This window comes from Mandrillus leucophaeus, unplaced genomic scaffold (assembly GCF_000951045.1).
Source record: "Mandrillus leucophaeus isolate KB7577 unplaced genomic scaffold, Mleu.le_1.0 Scaffold248, whole genome shotgun sequence".
NCBI lineage: Eukaryota > Metazoa > Chordata > Mammalia > Primates > Cercopithecidae > Mandrillus > Mandrillus leucophaeus.
This window is the reverse complement of record NW_012102565.1, coordinates 2,476,241-2,498,626: the sequence shown is the minus strand read 5'-3', so window position 1 is coordinate 2,498,626 and position 22,386 is coordinate 2,476,241. Positions and strand designations below refer to the sequence as shown.

General features: G+C 43.0%; 1 protein-coding gene across 2 annotated transcripts; it reads right to left on the bottom strand.

The window, feature by feature from the left end:
- Positions 1 to 12,869: 12,869 nt before the first annotated feature.
- Positions 12,870 to 18,209, bottom strand: IGFBP1 (insulin-like growth factor binding protein 1). Of its 2 annotated transcripts, XM_011983279.1 has the most exons (5): positions 17,527 to 18,209; positions 17,209 to 17,214; positions 15,837 to 16,000; positions 14,461 to 14,589; positions 12,870 to 13,564 (listed from the first exon to the last, which is right to left on the bottom strand). In XM_011983279.1, the coding sequence occupies exons 1-5, from the start codon at positions 17,945 to 17,947 to the stop codon at positions 13,433 to 13,435; spliced, it is 852 nt and encodes a 283-aa protein (XP_011838669.1). In that variant the 5' UTR covers positions 17,948 to 18,209; the 3' UTR covers positions 12,870 to 13,432. The 2 variants fall into 2 exon arrangements, with proteins under 2 accessions (XP_011838669.1, XP_011838670.1); XM_011983280.1 differs by lacking the exon at positions 17,209 to 17,214.
- Between the last annotated feature and the right edge of the window lie 4,177 nt (positions 18,210 to 22,386).

The following is a 22,386-nucleotide window of genomic DNA, read 5'->3' as shown; positions in this document are numbered from 1 at the left end:
TTCCACCTTTTAGCTATTGTGAATAATGCCTCTATGAACATTCGTATATAAGATTTTGGATAGACATACATATTCATTTATCCTGGGCATATACCTAGAAGTGGCATTTACCCAGCAGTAGAATTGCTGGATCATTTGGTAGCTCTATGTTTAATCATTTGGAAAACTGCCAGACTATTTTTCAAAGCAGTTGCACCATTTTACAATCCCACCAGTACTCTAGGAGGGTTCTGATGTATCCAGATCCTCATTAACACTTATTGTTATCAGACTTTTTGGTTCTAGGTATCCTAGTGGATGTGAAGTGGTAACTTTGATTTGTACTTCCTTCATGGCTAATAATGCCGAAGACTTTTTCATGTGCTTATAGGCTATTGAATACACCTTCTTTGAAGAAATGTCTGTTCAGAACTTTCGCCTATTTTTAATTGGGCTGTTTGTCTTAATATTGTTGAGTTGTAATTGTTTCTTATGTATTTTAAATGCCAGTCCCTTATGAGATATATGATTTGCAAATATTTTTGTCTTTCACTTTCCTGATGGTGTCATTTGAAACACACAAGGCTTAAAGTTGAGGAAGTCCAATTTATCTATTACACTTATGTTGCTCATGCTGATGGTATCATATCTAAGAATCTTTGCCGAGTTCAGAGTCTTGAAGACTTACCTCTATGTTTTTTCCTAAGAGTCTTTTTAGTTTTAGGTCTTACATTTAAGTCTTTGATGGATTTTTGAGTTAATTGTTGTTATGGTATATAGTAGGGGACCAACTTCACTCTTTTGCCTATGGATCATTTGTTGAAAAGAGTATTGATTACTTTTGGCATCCTTGTTAAAAATCAGTTAATTATTAATGTATGGGCTTATCAAGGGACTCTCAACTTGTCTATCCTTGTGCCAGCACTACACTATGTTCATTACCATTACTTTGTGGTAATTTTTGAAAACAGAAAGTATGAGTCCTCCTACTTTGTTTTTTTCGTTTCAGAATTGCTTTGGTTTTTCTGGGTTCCTTGCATATATTGTGAACTTTAAGGTCAGATTGTCAAAGAAGTCAGCTGAGATTCTGATAGAGACAACATTTAATTTGTAGATCATTTTGGGGTATGTTGCCATCTTGACAATGTTAAGTCTTCTAACCCATGAACATGAAATATTTTCCCATTTAGTTAGAGCCTCTTTAGTTTCTTTCGGCAGTGTTTTATAGTTTTCAGAATATAAATTTTGCACTTGGTTTTTTTCAATTTATTTCTAAATATTTTATTCTTTTTGATGTTATTATGAATAAAATTGATTAATTTTATTTTTGAATTGTTTATTGCAAGCATATAGAAATACAATGGATTTTTTTAATCTTGATTTCATATCCTGCAATGTTGTTGTACTCATTTATTAGTTCTAATGGACTGTTAGCATATTCCTTCGGAATTTCTAAATAGCAGATGGTGTTATCTTCAAATAGAGATTCTTCTACTTCTTCCTTTCCGATCTGAAAGCCATTAATTTATTTTTCTTGCCTAACTGCCCTGAATATATCCTTCGGTACAGGTAGAATAGAAATGGCAAAAGCAGATATCTTTGTCTTATTCCTGATCTTAGGCAAAAAGCCTACAGTCTTTCATAATGTCAGCTGTGGGTTTTTCCTAGATCTCTTCTATCAGCTTGAGGAAGTTCCCTTTTATTCCTAGTTTGTTGAATATTTTTATTATAAAAGGGTATTTTTGTTTGTCAATTATTTTCTGCATCTACTGAGATGATCATATAATTTTTTGGGTTTTATCCTATGATTTATTAATTTTATTAATTAAATTTTAGATGCTAAAATAATACTATTTTAATTAATTAATTTTCAGAAGCTAAAATAACTTTGCACTCCTGGCATAAATCCCACTGATCATGGGATGTATTCCACACTGATCAAGATTCTTTTAATATGTTGCTGTATTCAATTTGATCACATTTTGTTGAGAATTTGTGTGTCCTTACTCATAAGAGATATATGATCTATACTTTTGCTCTGATGTCTTTGTCTGCTTGTGGTATCTGGGTAATACTAGTCTCATAAAATGAGTTGAAAAGTTTTCACTTTTTATACGTTTGCCTATCTCCAAGTTCACTAATTCTTTTTTCTGGAAGTTCAAATCTACCGTGGACTCCTTTTAGTGAATTTTGTATTTCAGTTACTGTACTTTTCAACTCCAGCATTTCCATTTAGTTCTCTTTTTTTATAATTTTCTGCATTGATATTATCTATTTGATGCAACATCATACCTTTCTTTACTTCTTTAATCATGTTTTCCTTTAAGTCTGTGAACATATTCATAATAGATTTCATATTCTGAAATCTATTTTTGTTAAATCTGGCATCTGAAAAGTACTTTGTGCCACTCGGTGTTGTTGTTGTTTGTTTGTTTGTTTGAGACGGAGTTTTGCAATTATTGCCCTGGCTGGAGTGCAATGTCGCAGTCTCGGCTCACCACAACCTCCGCCTCCCGGGTTCAAGCTATTCTCTAGCCTCAGCCTCCCAAGTAGCTGGAATTACAGGCATGCGCCACCACAGCCGGCTAATTTTTTTTATTTTTAGTAGAGATGGGGTTTTGCCATGTCGGTCAGACTGGTCTCAAATTCCTGACCTCGTGATCCCCCCGCCTCAACCACTCAAAGTGCTGGGATTACAGGTGTGAACCGCCGCACCCGGCCTGCTTTTTTACTAGTGTATAGGATCTACTTTACCATTTATTTGCATGCCTCATAATTTTTACTGGAAACTGAACATTTTAGATGATATATTGTAACACTTCTGGGTCCTGGTCTCTCCCTCACAGGGCTTGGTACCGTTACTTCTTGCTTGTTTTTTAGTAATTGGCTGAATTATTTTAGTGAAGACTATTCCTGCGCGCCACCCCCAGGGTTCAGCAGGTGATGTTCCTCCTCAGGCTGCTTAGCTATGGGTATGTCCACAGGCACCCTGGGATGGCAGTGGTACAGGTAGGACTCTCTTCCTCTTCCCAGGCCATGCCCAGCTATTAAGCTCCACTGGTTACCAATGGCCTCCTGTATTGTTTTCAACAATTCCCTGGGCATAAACTGTACCCAAACTGTACCCAAAAATACAGTCTGTATTCCAAACTGTAGCTCATTTGAAGGAATAGTTTCTGAAGCCAGAGTTTGATATTTGTTCTGATCCCAGAGTCTGATATTTGTTCTGGTCCCAAGAGGACTCCTCCCAGCTGTCATCCCTCAGTTCTCTCCTGCAAACTAGCTGGGCTACAGTCTAGGCTGTATCTTCATTACATCTATAAATCCCCTTCCAATTGTCTGTCATTACAATCTCCATTTTCTTGAGAGTGCCTATAGATTTAAACTTCTCCAGGTTCTCCTGCAAATGATGTTGGTTTTCATGAGAAGAGAAAGGAGCTACCTGTTCCATGTCCTGCATCTCCCTTCAAGCGAAAATCTCTGAGTCAGGGCTCTGGACTGGGGGTAGGGACAATGACAATCTTCTCTCTAAATGATTCCCCTGCACTGAGAGCTAAGTACTTCCTGGAGGGGTTATCACATCCTTTGGCTTGCCTCTTCTAGTGTGAAACCAGAGTCAGGGCACGGGAAATAAGAGCCCTAGTGTTCTCGGTATGCCACATCCAAGTTAGAGACTCCATTCCATGAGTTGGGGCTGGGCAGAAGTGAGCCCCCTTCGACTTCCCCTCCGCTCTTCTCTTCCCTTCCCCTTCCTTAAACTCCCCACCTCCTTGCTCTTGACTGTACCTGTCTGGAGCTTACCTTAGCAACAGGTAGCTGGGGGCAGGATGAGAGACACTGAAGTCCTGACCCTCCTGGAAAGACAGCCCACTGACTGGCAACTGGGAGGAGAGGGAGCTCTGTGTTCTTAGCTGCACCAGTCTGGAGTGCAATCTCTACCCACCGAGCTTAGAGGGGAAGGGAAAAAGGGATTTTGGTTCATATACTACACTCTTATCTTTCTTACCGAACTTTCACAGATTTTCTTGGGTAGATGTTTTTTCACTTGTTGTTTGCCTTTAGAACCATTTTAGGACTCTTTGAATGGTTTTGTTTTGTTTTTTAATATTTTTCACCAGTTTTACTAGGCAGCAGGTTGGTGAAGCATCTCACACTGTCATGCTGCCCCCAAATCTTAAAAGTTCCCCATTGCCTTCCAACTAAATCAAAACTCTGAGCTTGACATTTACAGCCCATAGTGGAAACTCCTAGCACACCTCACCTCTCATTAATGCCCAAAAACATACCCTGTGTTCTCACTACACCAAAGAGCTTACTAAACCCTGCATGCACAATGTGCTCTCTGGTTCTTATATATTCCTTTGTTGAAACTAGTCCTTCCTCCATCTTGCTCAGGTGAGCCATCCTATCTGCCCATCCTTCAAAGTCATGGCCTGAAGGCCATTCCTCTGAGAAGCCCTCTTATCCACTGCATACAGAGTAGTTTTTCTCTCTCTCCTCTGAAAACCCCAGCACTATCTCAGTATGTTTTAATGGACTTGACTTACTTTTGTTGTTGTTATTATCTTCCCCACCTCCTTCTCCTACAACTACCAAATCCGTCAGAAGAAAGATTATTCCCTGTTTGAGGTTGTCACCTCCCTAGCACTTATATCATGAATAACATTCATTAATTATTTTTTAAATTTTAATGCATGCGTGCATAAATGAGATTGGGTAAATACAGGGCAAACCAAGAAGGAACTGCTGCAACAGTCCAGTTGTGACATGGTAAGAGTTCAAATCAGAGTATAAAAAGACAAAGTAAGAGTCATTAAAGAACAAAATCAGCAAGATTTTGTCTCAGTTTTAGAGTAGAGGGAGACTACAAGGAAACATTAAAGCCAGGGATGTACTGGATAATTTTTCACTCTCTCTATAGCCATGATGTGTGGATAATTCTGGATTTGAACACGTTTACCTCGCCCAAAAGTTTGCCAATGTCTGTCCATCTTACTTGCTGTCTTGCAAAACAACACCATACTTCAACATCTTCTCACACAGAAGAAGGGTTGTGCTGTAGACATGAAGTATGGAAGTTTGGAGAAGAAGCTGGTTAGAGGGCCAGGAGTTCGATGACAAGTGGAGTTTCAAGAGAGAGAACAATGACCAAGTGGAATATCATGTGGGAAAAAAGAAATTTGAGGTGAGAGTGCAGGACTACTGAAGGCTAGGTGAAAGCTCTGAGAGTCCAAAGTAGAACACCAATGCAGGAGAGGGTTAGTATGTCCCACTGTGATGGAACACTCTTCTTTCAAGGAGAGAATGAGTTTTTTTGTTTGTTTGTTTGTTTGTTTTTAGTATTTCAGCTAATGTATGTGTCCTGTAAGCATTTCCTGACATTCGTACCATTCTAATAGGACAATAGAGTAATGACACTAATGAGATCTTTCAGACTAAATATTGGTCCTCTATCATCTCTGGACTAGAGTGGCAGTGACTCACAGAAGCTCCTACATTTTCCAAGATGCCACAGGGGCAGTCTATATTATTTCTCCTAGATCTCCCAGACCATCCTGCTCTGTCCTCTTGTCTTACATCTCAGGTGGAAATCCTTTGCACCAACAGTACACAGATAAAGGAGGGCCAACCATTTTGTCTAGAAAAGTGGCTCTAACTCCAAGTCACTCTTCTCAGACCAAGCCAGTATCTCTTCATTCTCTTTCCAAGGCCCCTTCCAGATGGAGGGACTGAAGTTGACAGCATCCTTCCTACTCAGCAGTGGTACTCAGCCCCTGTACCATGCTGGGAACACAACTCACATTGTAGTCCCTGTGAATGCCCTATCCTGGAGCCCATAGAACACAACATGAAAGATGCCCCCTGGAGTTTGCAAAATCTATTGTCTTGGCCAAAGAAGCAGTAAGAGAAAGGCAAAGTGTGAGTGCACATGCTTCCTGTGGAAGCCAAAGAATTATTAAGAGAAGTAGAGCAATGGTTTTCAAAGTAGCCTCAGTAAAGTCTAAAGCTTTCAACCAAAGGCCTTAAGGACAATTGTTAAGGTGAGTCTCTGAGTTTCACCATGATTTTTTAAACATTTAGTCAAGTATTCTTAAGTACAATATAACAAGACTTATGAAATTAATTTTATTTTTAAAACTTTTCTTCTTGTCATGACATTTTTAAATACCATATATAAATACACATAATCGGTATCTATGTAATGACTGTCTATGAGAAATTCTTTGTTTTCTATTTCTACTGTAAATGTATTTTTCTCATATAACAGTACTGTAACTAAAAGATAATTTTTACAGAAGGAAGGGAGGGAGAGAAGGAAGAAAAGAGAAGAAAGAGGAAATGCCACCACAGCCCTAATGCTCCTACACAAACAAAGCTAAAATCTGAATGTTTTTCAGCCTGTTGTTTTTCCACTGCAGAACCAATGTAAAACTACTAGCAATCTTACTATAATCTGGATCTTAGCATTATATCTTGGTGATATAGTATTCTTTTTATACATTGTTGGATATGATTAGATAACATTTTCTCAAGAATTTTTGCATCTATGTTGATGAGAGATATTGATTTGTAGTTTTAATTTCTTTTAATGTCTCTATCTGGCTTTTGTATTAAGGTAATACTGACCTCATAAAATGAGTTAAGTGTTAATTTGTATCTATTTTGAGAAAGAGATTGTGGAGCATTGATATCATTTCTCCCTTAAATGTTCGGTAGAATTCACCAGTGAAACAATCTGGGGTTAGTGCTTTATTTTTGTAAGACTAATTATTGATTTAATTTTTAATAAATATCATTCTATGTAGGTATTTATTTCTCCTTGTGTGAGTTTTGGTAGTTTGTATTCTCAAGGAATTAGTCCATTACATCTATGCTATCAAATTTGTGGGTGTAAGGTTTTCATAGTGTTTCTTTATTATCCTTCTAATGCTCATGGTACTAGAACTGATGGCCTCTCTTTTATTTCTGATGTAGGTAAAATGCGTCTTTTATTTTTCTTGGTGAGTCTTGCTACTGGTTTATCAATTTTATTAATGTTTTCAAATAACCATATTTGGTTTCATTGATTTTCTCTATTGTTTTCCCGGTTTGGATTTTATTGATGGTTGCTTTATTTTATTCTTCATGCATGCCTTAGGCTTAAATTGATCTTCATTCTCTAGTTTCCTAAGATGGAGGTTTAAATGCTTGATTTTAGATCTTTCTTAATTTCTACATGTATTTAATGCTATAAATTTCCCTGTAAGCACTACTTTAGCTGCATCCCACAGGTTTTGATAAATTGTATTTTAATTTTCAGTTAGCTAAAAATAGTTTTTAATTTCCCTTAAGACTTCTTTTTTAACCCATGTGTTACTTAAAAATGTATTGTTTAATCTCCAAATATTCTGTGATTTTCTAGCTATCTTTCTTTCTGTTACTGATTTCTAGGTTAATTCTATTGTGATCTGAGAGCAGACATTGTTATTATTTCTATTTTTTTAATGTGTTGAGATGTGTTTTATGGCCCAGGATGTGGTCTATATTGATGACTATTCCATGTAATCTCGAGGAGAATGTGTATTCTACTGTTGTTGGATTAAGTCATCCAAAGATGTTCATTATATCCTTGATTGATGATGCTGTTGAGTTCAACAATACCCTTGCTGATTTTCTGCCTGCTAGGTCTGTCCATCTTTGATAGAAGGGTGTTGAAGTCTCCAACTATAGTAGCAGATTTATCTATTTCTTTTGCAGTTCTACTTGTTTTAGCCTCATACATTTTGATGTTCTGTTATTAGACACACACACATTAAGGGCGATTGTGTCTTTTGGATAATTGACATCTGTTTCATTATGTAATGCCTCTCTTTAATGCTGATAATTGTCTTTGTTCTGAAGTTTTCTTTGTCTGTAATTAACATAGCTAATTCTACTGTTGTAATTAGAGTTAGGGTAATATATATTTCTCCATCTCTTTACTCTTAACCTATAGTGTCATTATATTTTAAGTAGGCATCTTATGAACAACATGTATGCTGATTTTATTTTTCATTTTTTAAAGCACACAGACAACCTCTTTATTTTAGTTGGGACATCTAGTACGTTTAAAGGGAGTACTGATGTATTTTGTTAAAGCCAACCACATTTGTAAATGTCTTCTATTCATTGAATTATTATTTGTTCATTTTTCTTCCTCTTTTTCTACCAACTCTGGTTTTAATTGAGCATTTCATATAATTTAATTTTCTGTCCTCTCTTACATATCAATTGATCAATTGTATTTATTTAGTGGAAATTATAACTGGTTGTGACAGTTAATTTTATGTGTCAACTTGGTTGCACCACAATGACAAAAATGGGGTCAAACATTATTCTGGATGTTTCTGTGAGGGTGTTCTTGGATGAGGTTAACATTTAGATTGGTGGACTTTGAGTAAGACAGATGGCCCTCCATAATGGGGGTGGGCATCATCCAATCAATTGGAGTCCTAAATAGAACAAAAGACTGACCAAGCAAGAAGGAATTCTGCTGGCAAACTGCCTTTGCATTCTAACTGCAGCAGTGGCTCCCTGCTGGGTCTCCAGCCTGCTGACATACCCTGTAGATTTTGGACTTCCCAGCTCCATAATTGCATGAGCCAGTTCTTTAAAATAAATCTCTCTATATTCACAGCTCATCAGTTCAGTTTCTCCAGAAAATCCTGACTAATACAGATTTTAGTAACTGGAGTGGTTCTAAAGGAACTCAATCTTTTTTTTTTTTAGATTTTGAAGTATTTATTTATTTATTTACTTATTTATTTATTATTTCAATAGATTTTGGGGGAACAGATGGTATTCGTTTACATGAATAAGTTCTTTAGTAGTGATTTCTGAGATTTTGGTGCACCCATCACCTGAGCCATGTAACCTGTACCCAATGTGTAGTCTTTTATCCCTCACTGCCCTCCTGCCCTTTCCCCTGTATTCCCAAAGTCCACTGTATCATTTTTATGCCTTTGTGTCCTCATAGCTTAGCTCCCACTTATGAGTGAGAACATACAATATTTGGTTTTCCATTCCTGAGTTACTTCACTTATAATAATGGTCTCCAATTTTATCTAAGTTATAGCAGCACAATGCACAATTGCAAAAATATGGAACCAGCCCAAATGAAGAGTCTGAGTGCTGAGTTTACAGCCCTTCAATCAACAAGTAGATAAAGAAAATGTGGTATATGTATGCCATGAAATACTGCTCAATAACAAAAAGGGATGAAATAATGGCATTTGCAGGAACTCAATCTTTTTTTTTTATACTTTATGTTCTAGGGTACATGTGCACAACCTGCAGGTTTATTACGTATGTATACATGTGCCATATTGGTGTGCTGCACCCATTAACTCGTCATTTACATTAGGTATATCTCCTAATGCTATCCCTCCCCACTCCCCGCACCCCACAACAGGCCCCGGTGTGTGATGTTCCCCTTCCTGTGTCCAAGTGTTCTCATTGTTCAATTCCCACCTATGAGTGAGAACATGCGGTGTTTGGTTTTCTGTCCTTGTGATAGTTTGCTGAGAATGATGGTTTCCAGCTGCATCCATGTCCCTACAAAGGACATGAACTCATCCTTTTTTATGGCTGCATAGTATTCCGTGGCGTATATGTGCCAAATTTTCTTAATCCAGTCTGTCATTGATGGACATTTGGGTTGGTTCCAAGTCTTTGCTACTGTGAATAAACATACATGTGCATGTGTCTTTATAGCAGCATGATTTATAATCCTTTGGATATATACCCAGTAATGGGATGGCTGGGTCAAATGGTATTTCTAAGGGACTCAATCTTAAGGGTGAGTTTTCTGAATTGGTTCTGGGATTTCTGGAATTGTCTACCTATTTTGATTATATTTAAAGACACTAATAACTGTATTTCCAGTAATAAAGAGAATACTGATAGTCCACAGCATAATGTTGCAGCAGAGATACACAAAATATTACCATTGGATATTCTCAAATGCTTGTAAGAGGCAAAGATCTGGGTGACTATGTATATAGTATCTTCAAACATTTTTGTCTAACTAACAAGCGTAATGACATTGACTGGTTGTTTCTAATTAAGGTGGATAAAGTGGGGAAAGAAAAGGATGAGCTCAGGGATTCAAATTCCCAGCTCAAGCACTATATAAATGACCTGAAAGTTTAGATATCTACTCTGAAGGAGTCCCTTGTCTCCTGTAGCTCCAAGACCAGGATTGGCGAAAACGAAACCCTGTGAGTGACTTACAACAAAAATTGAATTTCCAGCCTCCACTTTTAAAGTGCTTTCTGTTAAAGTAAGGGCATTGATAGGGAAAGAACGGGATCCTGAAAGTTGGAATAGAGATGTATGGGAAGACCCTGATAAAGGTGGAAACATTGAGACAGTAATTTCTGCTGAGTTTTCTTTTCCAGTAGAAGCAGACTCTCCACCCCCATCTGAGGGGATAAACTTTGTATTGCCTGAGGATACTGTAATGGCCTCCCCTGAGGCAGTTGCCATGCAAGACAATATTGCTTCTCCTCAGGACTCACCCCTACCATGCTTCTTTGGTTCTAGACGAGGTCCCATAAGACCCTTAAAAGTAAGGTACAAAATGTAACCCACGAGGAGGCACACCACATTCCAAAAGAACTACTTGAATTTTCTAATATATATAGATAGAAATGCAGGGAATATGTGTGGGAATTGATATTAGAGGTGTGGGGTAATAGTGAAAGGGACAAAAAGTTGGATCAGACTGAATTTATTGATATAGGCTTACTAAGCAGAGATTCTGTGTTTAAGATTGCAATTCAGGAAGCTAGAAATGGCTCCAACAGTTTATTTAGTTACTTGGTTGAAACATAGACCAAAAGGTAGCATAGACCAAAAGATCTTGAACTGCAATATCTGCCTTGATTTACAGTAGAAATGAACTCAAAGGCTTAGGGACACTAGAAGGAATGTCTAAGGAATTGAATTAGAAGGAATTTGTTATTTAAGACCTTCTTACCCACCATGGGCAGGTCCAAAGGGCACACCTTGTACCTTGACCATGAAGAATACATTTGTGAGGGGAGCCTCAGCATGCTAGAAGAGCTCTGGCATTGCTCTTCTCTGTAGGCCAGACCGTACAGTTGGAACCGCAGCTGCTGAATTGGGAAACATAAATGCAATGGAAGTAATGAGATCCCAAGGGTAGCAGAGACCAAGTGGAGGCACTCAACCAACAAAGGCAAGGTAGGTGCAGTTACTCTAACAGACAGCAGAGCCAAGGCAGCACTCAGAATAGTCAGGCTCCTGTGGATCTATGGTGTTGGCTACTTGATCATGACATACCTAGAAGTGAAACTGATAGGAAACCTACTAAATTGCTATTGACTTATATAAGCAGGAACGTTCAAGGACAAGTGAACAAAAATCTAATTTGAATCATAAAAACAGAGGGTCTTGGCATCTCAATCAATTCTCAGGCCAGTTTATAGACCCAGAATTCCTTGAATGAAGGGGGAGGCTGGGCCTCCTTGAAAAAGAACCCCAGTACACTGTTGAAAATATTTCTCCCAGTCTTCTCCAAAGGGATCTAGAGGCTTTCACCAGGGCAGTTGTGGATTGAGGGAAAGGAAGTAATCAGACCTTTCAGGAACTACAGGGTACTGGCTCTGAACTGACATTGATCAGTTCAGAAGCAATATTGCATTCCCAGAGAGATGGCAGAAATTAGTGCCACCATCAAGGATTTGAAAGATGCAGGAGTGCTAATTCTCACCACATCCCCATTGAACTCTGCTATTTGGCCTGTGCAGAAGACAAATGGATCTTGGAGAATAACAGTGAATTATTATAAGCTTAATGGAGTGGTGACTCCAATTGCAGCTGCTGTGCCAGATGTGGTTTCATTACCTGAGCAAATGAACAGACCTCCTGGTCCTGGGCTGCAGCTATCAGTCTGTCCCTGTCCCACATCAGTCTGGCTGCTCCTCTTGATGAGTCTGAGTGCTGAGTTTACAGACCAGCCCTATGGGCATGGCAGAGAGGATGGCAACCTGGCAGCTGTGGGGTTGGAGGGTTAAACGGGAGACCCAAGATAGGGAGCTGGAGCTCCAGGAAAAAACAGAATGTCAGGGAGGCCTCCAGCCCCACAGATGAGAGAAGCAGCCTCCAAGAAGTGGCCTGGGGCAAGGAGAAGTGTGGGCTTTCCCCCCGACAAAGAGCAGGGGGAGTCCAGGAGACAGGGCTGGAGGCAGCCAACAGACCAGGATGGAATCCCTTGCGATGAGCAAGGTGCCAGGAAAGATGTGGAAGGGAGGAAAGCAGCAGTCAATAGGGTGCTCAAGAGTTAGGAGGGACAGCATTGGGCACACCAAGCAGGGCACAGTGTTAAGGAAAAAGAGCTCTGAGGAGCAGAAAAGAGAGCTGCAGTCAGGGCTCAGTCATGGAAACAGAAGTGACAAAAGGATGCTGGGAGCCCTGTGGAAGAAAGAGGCTAGCAGAAAGGGAGGGCAAGCAAGGGAAAGGCTAGGGAGCAAAACAAGGAAGCACTCTGTCTTGTGTTTAAGAGGAAAGAAACCCTGTTCCTATTTGTAAGTTGAACGGAAGGGACAAACCAAACCAAGAGGAAGAGGCTAAGGACCCTGGGGAGGTTGGGGACTAATGGAGAGGTGGGACACAGGAATGCCCAGCCTGCCCGGGCAGAGGAGGAAGGTGCCAATGCCACTGGAAAGTGGAAACCTTGCGGCAGCCGGGACAACATCTAGGGTAATTGGGACAAGGGGCTCTGTGGACCCAAAACACCATCTTGATACCACAAAAGCACAAAATGTATAAGGAAGGTGAGGGTGAAGGACAAAGGGATTTCAGAAACAAAGATAATATCACTAAATAAACATCCACAGACATAACAGTATTTCCATGCAGAATATTTATTGTAAATGTTTCCATTATAGACACGTGTTTAACAACATATCCAGTGTACATTTTAACCGGTGGCAACATCACCACAGGTAGCTTTGATTACATAATCAACACTTTAACTTTTCCTACACATGTATATCAAATGTGAATGATGGAATATACAAGTTAACTGTCCTCCTTTAAACTACCTGAAAAACTACTCCCTCTTATTTCATTTTGCATTTTCTAGGCAGTATTTTTCCATGATCTTTAAAAACAGACGCAGGAGCTTTGGAAGAACAGAAATGCAATTACTTACATACAATATGATGAGAAGTGTTTCATGATATACAAGTCGACATAGTACAAGTTGTTAACAGTACAAGTTTTTACTGTGTAGAAAAAATAAACTTACAGTGAATAAATAAACTAACAGCTTTATATATCAAGTTATATATGGAGTATAAAAAGTAGTTATATATACATATACATATATATAAGTGTGTGCGTTCTACAGTATAAATATACTATATACTTAAATATTTCACGTGACAGAACATTATTTCATCTGTTTTCAGTTTTGTACATTAAAATACGTCTGGCAGTTGGGGTCTCCCCTGATCTCTGGAGACCCTGGGATCCTCTTCCCATTCCAAGGGTAGACGCACCAGCAGAGCCTCTCCTCTCCAGCCAGGGATGTCTCACACTGCAAAGACAAGACCAAGGTCAAGAGCAGCAGATGACAAGGTGACAGGGGAATGTAGAGCCATAGCTGGCCCTTTTTTCAGTGCAGCCAAGCACTGCAGAGCCAAGCCAATAGTCTTGGCTGTGAAACCAGCTGCCAATGATGCCGGTAAATCTCACGCCCTCCTGGTTCTCATCATAAAATAGAGACAGTGACTGAGTGGCACATGCAATAATGACTTCTCACGTGTGTTAAACAGCACAGCGTGTGCACAGCTGTCTGCTTCATAGCCCAATGTCAGGGGAGCCCAACCCAGAGGGAACATGTCTCATGTGTACCCCACTGTGCGTTGCCTGTGAAGCAGGGCCTAGTCCTCAATTTCTCTCAATCAAATCTACAGAACCTGTACTTCACTGAGGCTTAAAGCACTCCTCGACATGAAATCTTGGTCTGTTTGATCTCATTTATTATCTGGCAGGCCACAAAAATGTCGTTGTGTTTTATTAGACAGTTCAGAGAGAAAGTGTAAAAGCTGTACAAATAGATACTTGCTTTTCTATGTTAAGTATGTTCCCTTACTCTCTTGTGTAAGTGAGGAACCTGAGATCCAAGCATTATGGGGCCTAGGAAAGTCTTCCATAGCTATTGGCTTGCTGAGTGATGGAGCTCAGGCTTAGCCCCAGGGCCCCTGGTCCAGTGCAGGTTTTCCTCCTCTGGCGGTGACACATTGACCCGTTCAATAGGCTATCTTCGCCTAGATGCTCCAGGTTCCCAGAGGGGTGGATCTGGCTCAAGACAACCAGTTCTGGTGTCTACTTTGGAGGGGACATTCTTTGCCATGAATGACCATGGCTTGGCAGGAATGTAGGGCAGGAGTCCCTTTCACCCTGACGACACACACTGGCAAGGCCACCTACCTGTCTGCTGTGATAAAATCCATTCTTGTTGCAGTTTGGCAGGTAAAATTTGGAAATGTCTTCTCCTGATGTCTCCTGTGCCTTGGTTAAACTCTCTACGACTCTGTAGAGTTCTATTCGGCAGGGCTCCTAAGAGAATAACTTTACATTAGGATATCTAACAAGACACGGTGAATTATCAGCTTAGACAATGACAGATGGAAGAGGTTTTGTAGAAGCAGGGGTGGCCCTATGATCTGGCCATGGGGACCTGGGACTAGGTGTCATGTGATGTGCTCCCACTGGGCCTCTTTTTCCCACCTGTGGTTAGTCTGTCTTGAGCTGTTCAGATAAAGAACAAGAACACCATTCTCTCCCTCACCAAACACTCTCCCAACACCTGCACAGAGACATCCCCAGGCAAGAACCTCACCAACACCACAAAACTCTTCCCAACTCCTCCTGCCACCTACTGAATACTTTGGGCACCCGCCATCTGGTTAGAAGAAGAGTGGGCATAGCTCTTAATTAAGAATTTAGCAGAAGAGATTTCTAGATTTTGAATAACTTTCCTCTGCAATCTACAATGTTATTTTACATCAACTAAATCAAGTGAGGATTAAGGCATTCATTTGGATAATTTAACAATTAACTTTCCTCCATTTATCGTTATTCTCAGATTAAATTCCAAAGTGTTGAGAAAATGGTTTAATCCTCCCTTTTTCTGGGAGGGCATGTTTGTGGAAGTAATTTTTTTTCTCAAATCAAGTCACCCCGACTTTGATTCTCTGTCGCCCTCAAGTGGTAGAATTCAAAACAGACATTAATTAAGATAATGGGCAGTTGATGTTTGGGAAGATGAAAATTCTGAAGGTAGATATTGGTGGTGGTTGCAGAATAACGTGCATTACTTATTGTTACTTAATGCCACAGAAATCTATGCTTTAAAATAGTTAATGATGTATATTACTTAATGCCACAGAAACCTATGCTTCAAAATAGTTAAAACAGTAAATTTTATGTCTTTATTTTGATAATTTTTTTAAAGGGAAGCAAATGATACAATGGAGGTGAAAGCAGTCAGGGCCTTGTACTAAGTTTTGGAACAATGTAACTCAAAGCTCTGACACCCTTATTTAGAGAGGAGCTCAAAGACATGAAGTAACCTATTATCAGGAACTACATTTTCTTTGCATCCAGTAGGCATCTCTCCTGAAAGTCCTTGTGTTCACAGCTTGAGAAAGTTTAGCTGAGAAATGGCCACTAGGTTTGGGGGAAAAGCATTTCTTTCCAGGACATCAGGACCAGGAAGGAGTGGACCAGGTCTGCTTGTCACAGCCAACTCAAGCTATAGCCTCTGACAGGAGAGTTCCCACCACCCACCTGCTGGGCCTCACCTTCCATTTTTTGACGTTGGTGACATGGACAGCCTTCGAGCTATCATAGGTACCGATGGCATCCCAAAGAATGGAATGATCCTCTTCAGAAGGGGCCATCAGATGGAAATTATCCAGGAGCTCCTCCTCAGTTATCTCTGTGCTTTCTGGGCTTTCAGGGCTCCCTGCCAGGAAACATTGGAGACCCCATGAGCCCTCCCAAAGCATCCGCACCTCCGGGCCCCCACGAGATCACTTCCTTCCCTCAAAACCAGTCTGGGCCATGAGGATGGCCACATTCCTTAACCCGATTTTCACTGACTCTCACTGTAAAGGACCTTGTAATGGTTTCCAGGAAGAGAAATGACAACAGCAATGCCAGCTCTGTTCCTGACAATAGTAAGTTTTGGGGACTGGCAAGGATGCCCCACATTTCCGCTTTTAAAGCAGCAGGGGAGCAGAGCAACAAACGCATTTGCTGAGGCTGAGAACAACCCCAAAGAAGCCAGGATTAGAGTTCAATTCCTAACCGCATTAGTGGGGCGCCTCCTAACCTCAGCTTCCCCATCCTTAAAATGGGGATTTTACTAATATCCCTGAATGAACGGTACAGTTCATCTAGAAGTGGAGTCTAGAATGCGGCTCTCCTGACCCAAAGTACTACCCTCTTCTATTTTGGGGCCCCTACCTTCCCACATCCTAAGAGACTTCTCTGCAACACCCCCAACCCACCCTCGTGCCAAGAGGATCTTGCAGATAGAGTCCAAAGGTGCATGAACAGAATCAGAAAACTGGCTGTAAGGGACCCCCTGTGGAAATTCATCTCCTTGAGGATCAGTGAGAGGACTCCCTTTCATTTCCTCTAAAGGGCAGAGAATCCGCAAGAAAACCCTGTTGCCTCCTTGGAAGGGTCACTGACTCTCACACACTCACTCTAACACCCTATCAGGGTATGGAAGTCCTGATTCCTCCGAGAATGGCACAGGACGTGCAAGCAGCCCAGATGAGGAGATAGGGGCTGGAGTAGAGAAAGAGGCATTTCCTCCACTTCCCGCTACAAACAAATGCCTGCTTAAATCCAGGAAAGAACCTGATTGTCATGTTCTTAGGGGGCAACATACACATCAAACATTGTTTTTCTATGGCAATGAATGGAAGTGAAGCTTTTAGCCTCAACTCTCACATTATGTTCTGTAAACATCTGGGTAGCACATACTGTATCCAGGACGTATATTACAAAGGACATTCCAAACACCTCCTGGGGAGGCCAGCAGGAGGGATTCCCTTCTTAGGCCTTCCCGGATGCTCCAGCCACTGGGGCTGCCCACGTGCTGGCAACGAGACTGGTGGGGGACCCAGGGTGGCAACCCGACTGCGGAGGCAGCCCCACCGCCTCCCTCTACTCTTGCTGTCCGGGTATCTAAAGATCACTGGGCTACGACGAGGGCCAAGTGCGAGCTTCCTCCTTGAGTCTCCACTAAGCTATGTGTGCCCTGGAACATCTTCCTTCTTTTCCCAGGGCACGTCCTGCCAAGACCATGCAATGATCAGTCTCCACGCCAAGCTCCTTCCCCAACTACGTGCTCTGGTTTCAAGCTCTAATTGTGGACAAGCCCCTGTTCGGCTCCAGCCCCACCCAGTAGTTAGGGGAGTAGGGACGGGAGGTGCCGGTGGGCCAGGAGGTGCTGGGGTAGGGGCGGGACTGTGGTACCTGCAGCCTCGGCATTGGAAGCGGAGGCGTCAGAGTCCTGCACGCAGGCGCCTTGGCCGCGGGTAAGGGCGTGCAGGGGTTGCTGCTCCCCTGGCAGCGCGCGGCAACTGAGTCCCCGGGCGCAGCGTGCAGTGGCCACGCCGCACGCAGCGCCCAGAGGCAGGGCGCACATCGGGCAGCAGCCGCAGCCGGCGGACCGGGTGACCTCCGAGCACGAGGCGGGCACCGGCGGGCAGAGAGCGAGCTTCTCAGCGGAGCAGGGCGCGCACTGCCACGGAGCGCTGGCTGTCACGCCGACCTGGACAGTCAGCAGGAGCAGTACCAGCCAGACGCGAGCAACGGGGACCTCTGACATCTCCAGGCGCGGGCAGCAGACAGGAGCCGAGGCTCTCTGGGCTGGTGGCGGCGGGCGGTGGCCCATACTCTGGACAAGCGACAGTGGAGCGGTGGCCAGTGCTCTCTGGGAGGGTGGCGGCGGCGCGGCGGCAGATGCTTGCTGGATGGGATGGCGGTGGCCGATGCTCGCTGGACACAGCGCGCGCCTTATAAAGGGCACAGGCCGCGCCACTTGCACCAGGAGGTTAATGATTGGCAGCGCGGCACGCTAGGAGCTGAGTGTTCAAAATAAGTTTGTTTTGCTAGTGCGCCCAAGGCCCTACGCAAACCGCAGGTGGGAGGAGGGTAAACGGTTTTGATTTCATACTGTTTGTCCTGTTGTTAGGGGGTTCAGGCCCTGAGTTAAAGTCCAGTTCTAACAAGTGCTCAGCTGGGAGGGGGATGGCGTTTGTTTTTGTTAAAACGACAGCCCAGGCCCAGCTGGTCAGGCTCTTTAATTGACACAGAAAAAGCCCTAGAGATCTCCTGCAAAGCGTCTTCTGCAAAAATGAAAAACTCCTGGGTAACACCAGCCCACCCAGCAGTTCTCAAATGCAGAAACCAAGGTCCCGCGTGAGGAAAGGCGAGATGGGGTTAGAATCCGGGTCTCTGCAAGCCCTAGCAGGTTAGCTGTGGAAAAGCCCAGAATTGCTTCTTTCTGCAGAAAAAGTCTCCAACCTGCAAAGAAAACAAAAACAAAACAAAACAAAAAAACAAAGTTCATCCTAGGGCTCTGCCAAGCTCCCCAATCTCACTCTACCTCCAAGAGCCTTTCTCCTCTTTGGAGGGGCAGTTAAGAAGGTCTAACAAGGCCTTGTCAGCAGTGGAGCCAGGATCCCAGGGCACCTGTGACTTTCAGGCACAGGCCAGATATTTTTCAGTAGCAAATGCAATGGTTTTCTCTTTAGTTAAAATTCTCATGTATTGGATATTCTCTTTCACAAGAAAGAAGTCACAAGAAGAAAATCCTTCAGAGAAAGTTAGAATCACGCTTATCTCCAGGAGTTGCAGGCTCTCCCCATGACTCCCTCCATGGCCTTCCAGGGGAGAGCTGTGATCAGGGAGCATGCCATGCTCTAGGCCTGCCCCTTGGCCTCTCCTGTGATCCCCAAACCCCACATTTTCCCACCCACCTGGCACCATCTTTGCCTCCCATTCCAGGCACAGGCTCTGGGCTACTCTACCTCCAGGCCTGGGCCTCCTGTTGTCCCTTCAGATCCTTTAGGAGTGGTGTTGCCAAACTGGGAAATTGGAGGTGGCTTGTCCAGCCCCTTGCTTTATAGAGAACACTGAGGCCAGAGAAGGAAGGATATTGCCAGCTCAAAGTCACAGAGGCTATAATGGTGCATCCTGAACAAGAATTCACTTTTCTGATGCCCACACAGTCCTGCTTACCGTAAGCAAGCCCTAAGTAAATGCCTTTCTCTGTAATCTGGCTAAAACACTCTAAAATAGTAGAGCATTGCTGAATCACCTCAAGCGACAGTCATTCTTACTTTCAAGGAAATGATCCCTGCTGTGCCCTTCAGGGCAGGTGTAAGGGCAGGTGAAAGTAATAACTGTCCTGAAATTCTGAAGCTGGAGCTAGAGCGGTCTGCTCGAACAATGCCACCCTCAGCTGTTTATCCTACAGATGATGAGACAGACGTGAGAGATCATTTTAAACTTACGTGAAAAAATACACGAGCCAATCCCTATCCTGAAGCCATACTGCAAACAACCTAAATGCCCATCTCTAGGTGCCGGATACATAAATCCTGGGGCATGCTTCCACTGGAAGACAGAGAGCTGTCAACAAGAAGGAGCAACTCTGATTTTCTGATACGGAAAAATCTCTAAAATTCAAGTAAAGTGATTCAACTTAAGTAAAATCTCCTAGCTAAGTACAAATACTTAGTGTGGTACTGTTTGTGTACAATAAAAATAAGATGAATGTATGCAACTGATTCTACATTTATTGCATGTTTTGGGAAGAATACATAAATTGATAGCAATGCCTTCTTGTGGGTGGTGGTGAAAAATGTGACTGAGGGACAGACTGGTTTTCCTTGCATACCCTTTCTTAACCTTCTGAATTTGTAGATATACTTACACTGTCTATTACACTATCAATCTAAAGAATAACCAAGGGGCCGGGCGCAGTAGCTCACGCCTATAATCCTAACACTTTGGGAGGCTAAGGTGGGCAGATTACCAGAGAACAGGAATTCGAGACCAGACTGACCAACATGGCAAAACCCTATATCTACTAAAAATACAAAAATTACCCGGGCGTGGTGGCAGGCACCTGTAATCTCAGCTACTCAGGAGGCTGAGGCAGGAGAATCGCTTAAACCCAGGAGGCAGAGGTTGCAGTGAGCCAGGATCGCGCCATTACACTCCAGCTTGGGAGACAAGAGCGAGACTCCGACTCAAAAAATAAAAATAAAAAAATAACCGAGTTGAAATTAATTGATGACCTCCTTTTCTCACCACTTTCCTGTTTCTGTGGCCTTCGGAAAGTGACTTGGATTTGCCAAGCTGGCTTTTGTTCTACCTCTAAAATCTCCAAAGAGTGATGGCCCCAGCATCTCCTGCAAAAATCAAAATAAGGTCAGTGAAGTCATTGCTGTTGGAACTTTATGATTGTTTGTCATTATTTCTTTACAGAGCAGAGTTTGGCATTTGGTAAAGGAACTGACCAACAGTTTTGAATTTTTTGACATTTTTAGGGTAGATCCCTAAGCAATTTGATTTCCAGAAGAAGAATGTGTGCTCTGGATTTTCTCTCTGACTTCCTCGGTTTGCAATCCATGCCTACACCTGAAATGTTTTCTTAATGAAACACATGAAAGAGGCAATTCTTTGGTAAATATCTGGAGGCCACCTGCTGCGTGCCAGGCAGTGTACTTGGCCCTGGATTGTTGTGCACTTGCTCAGCATTCGTCCCACCCATCCTCCCTGAGGTCTTACTTCTCCTGCATGTAGTGAAAATTCGTGCCCTCAAGGATCGATTTCCCAAATGTTTTCCTTGCTTGCTTCATAGCAACAGCAAACCAAACAGCCCCCAAACGAGACAGAGCTCTCCTCCTACTCCTGACCCTCTGTCAACACAGATGGAGCCAGGCCCCTCCCTACAGGCCTGTGTAAGCCGTCTGTCCATCTGTCCATCGTGTGTGGGAGTGAGCAACCCTGCCCTGGCAGGTCAGAGTCACAGCCGATGATGTGACTGCTCACACAGCCATTTCTGGAAACATTCGTGAATCCCCAAGCCCCACTGCCCCCTGGCAGGGGTCACAGCCTGGCCTGCCTTTCTCTGTAATCTTTGGTGCTCCCAGTGCTGACTCTCATGGCTGGCTGGGGAGGCTGGGGAAGCCTGACCCTAACCCCATGACTTTGGTCTTGCTGTTCTTAGCGCCTGAACTTCCATCACTCTATTATGCTCATCAAGTCCATGGTCTCTTCCATCCATTCCGGAAACTCTTTCTTGCAGGAATCTATCCTGATATCCCCCACCTCCTACAGCTGCCCCCTCAGAATGAATTGCTCTTCCTTTCAGCTTCTCCATCTCAAGCTCCCAAGCTTCTGTCTGCATTCTTTTCCTCACCCAACAGTGACCGCAGTGGCGTGGAGGAGAGGTACTCTTCCAATGTGGGGCAGGTACTGAGCTAGGTGTGGGGGAAAGGGGTGATGGAATGCCCTACACTGAGCCACAGTCTTGCCCTCATTTAGCAGGATGATGGTCTGTCAAGGGCGGGCTACTTACAACCTACCTAGGATAAGTGAGGTGGGAAGAGACAGTAGATCTATTTGTGTCTGGGTATGTCTCCATAAGCTGCTGGCCATGGCTGGTCTGGGAGGGTAAGTGGCCTTCCCCCAAGCAGCAAAGGAATGGGGTGTTCAATGTGGGAGAATAGAGATGATGGTGGGGTGATGGCAGACAGGTGGGAAGAGTGCAGTGTGTTCAGGGAAGAGCCAGTAGTTCTACCTGCTGGGAACTGGAATAACAGGCAGGGAGTGGCAGGGGAGCAGGCACAAAGAGGCCTGGAGGCTGTGCAAAGGGGTTTAGACTCCTCGTTAAGGCAGCAGGCCACCACCACAGGGGTATAAGCAAGCTAAGAGAGTGGACATCCTTAGAAAGGAAGTTCTGGGTCAGGCACAGTGGCTCCTGCCTGTAATTCCAACACTGAGAGGCTGACATGGGAGAATTGTTTGAGGCCAGGGATTTGAGACCAACCTGAGTAACAAAGCATGACCCTGTCTCTGTGAAAATAAAAATAATTAGCCGGGCATGGTGGTGCATGACTGTAGTCCCAGCTACTCAGGAGGCTGAGGTGAGAGGATTACGTGAGCCCAGGAGTTTGAGGCTACAGTAAGCCATGATCACACCACTGCACTCCAGCCTCGGTGGCAGAGTGAGACCCTGACTCAAGAGAAAAAAAAGAGAGAGAGGAAAGAAGGAAAGGAAGAAAGAATTGAAGAAAAGAAGGAAGGAGAGAGAGAGAG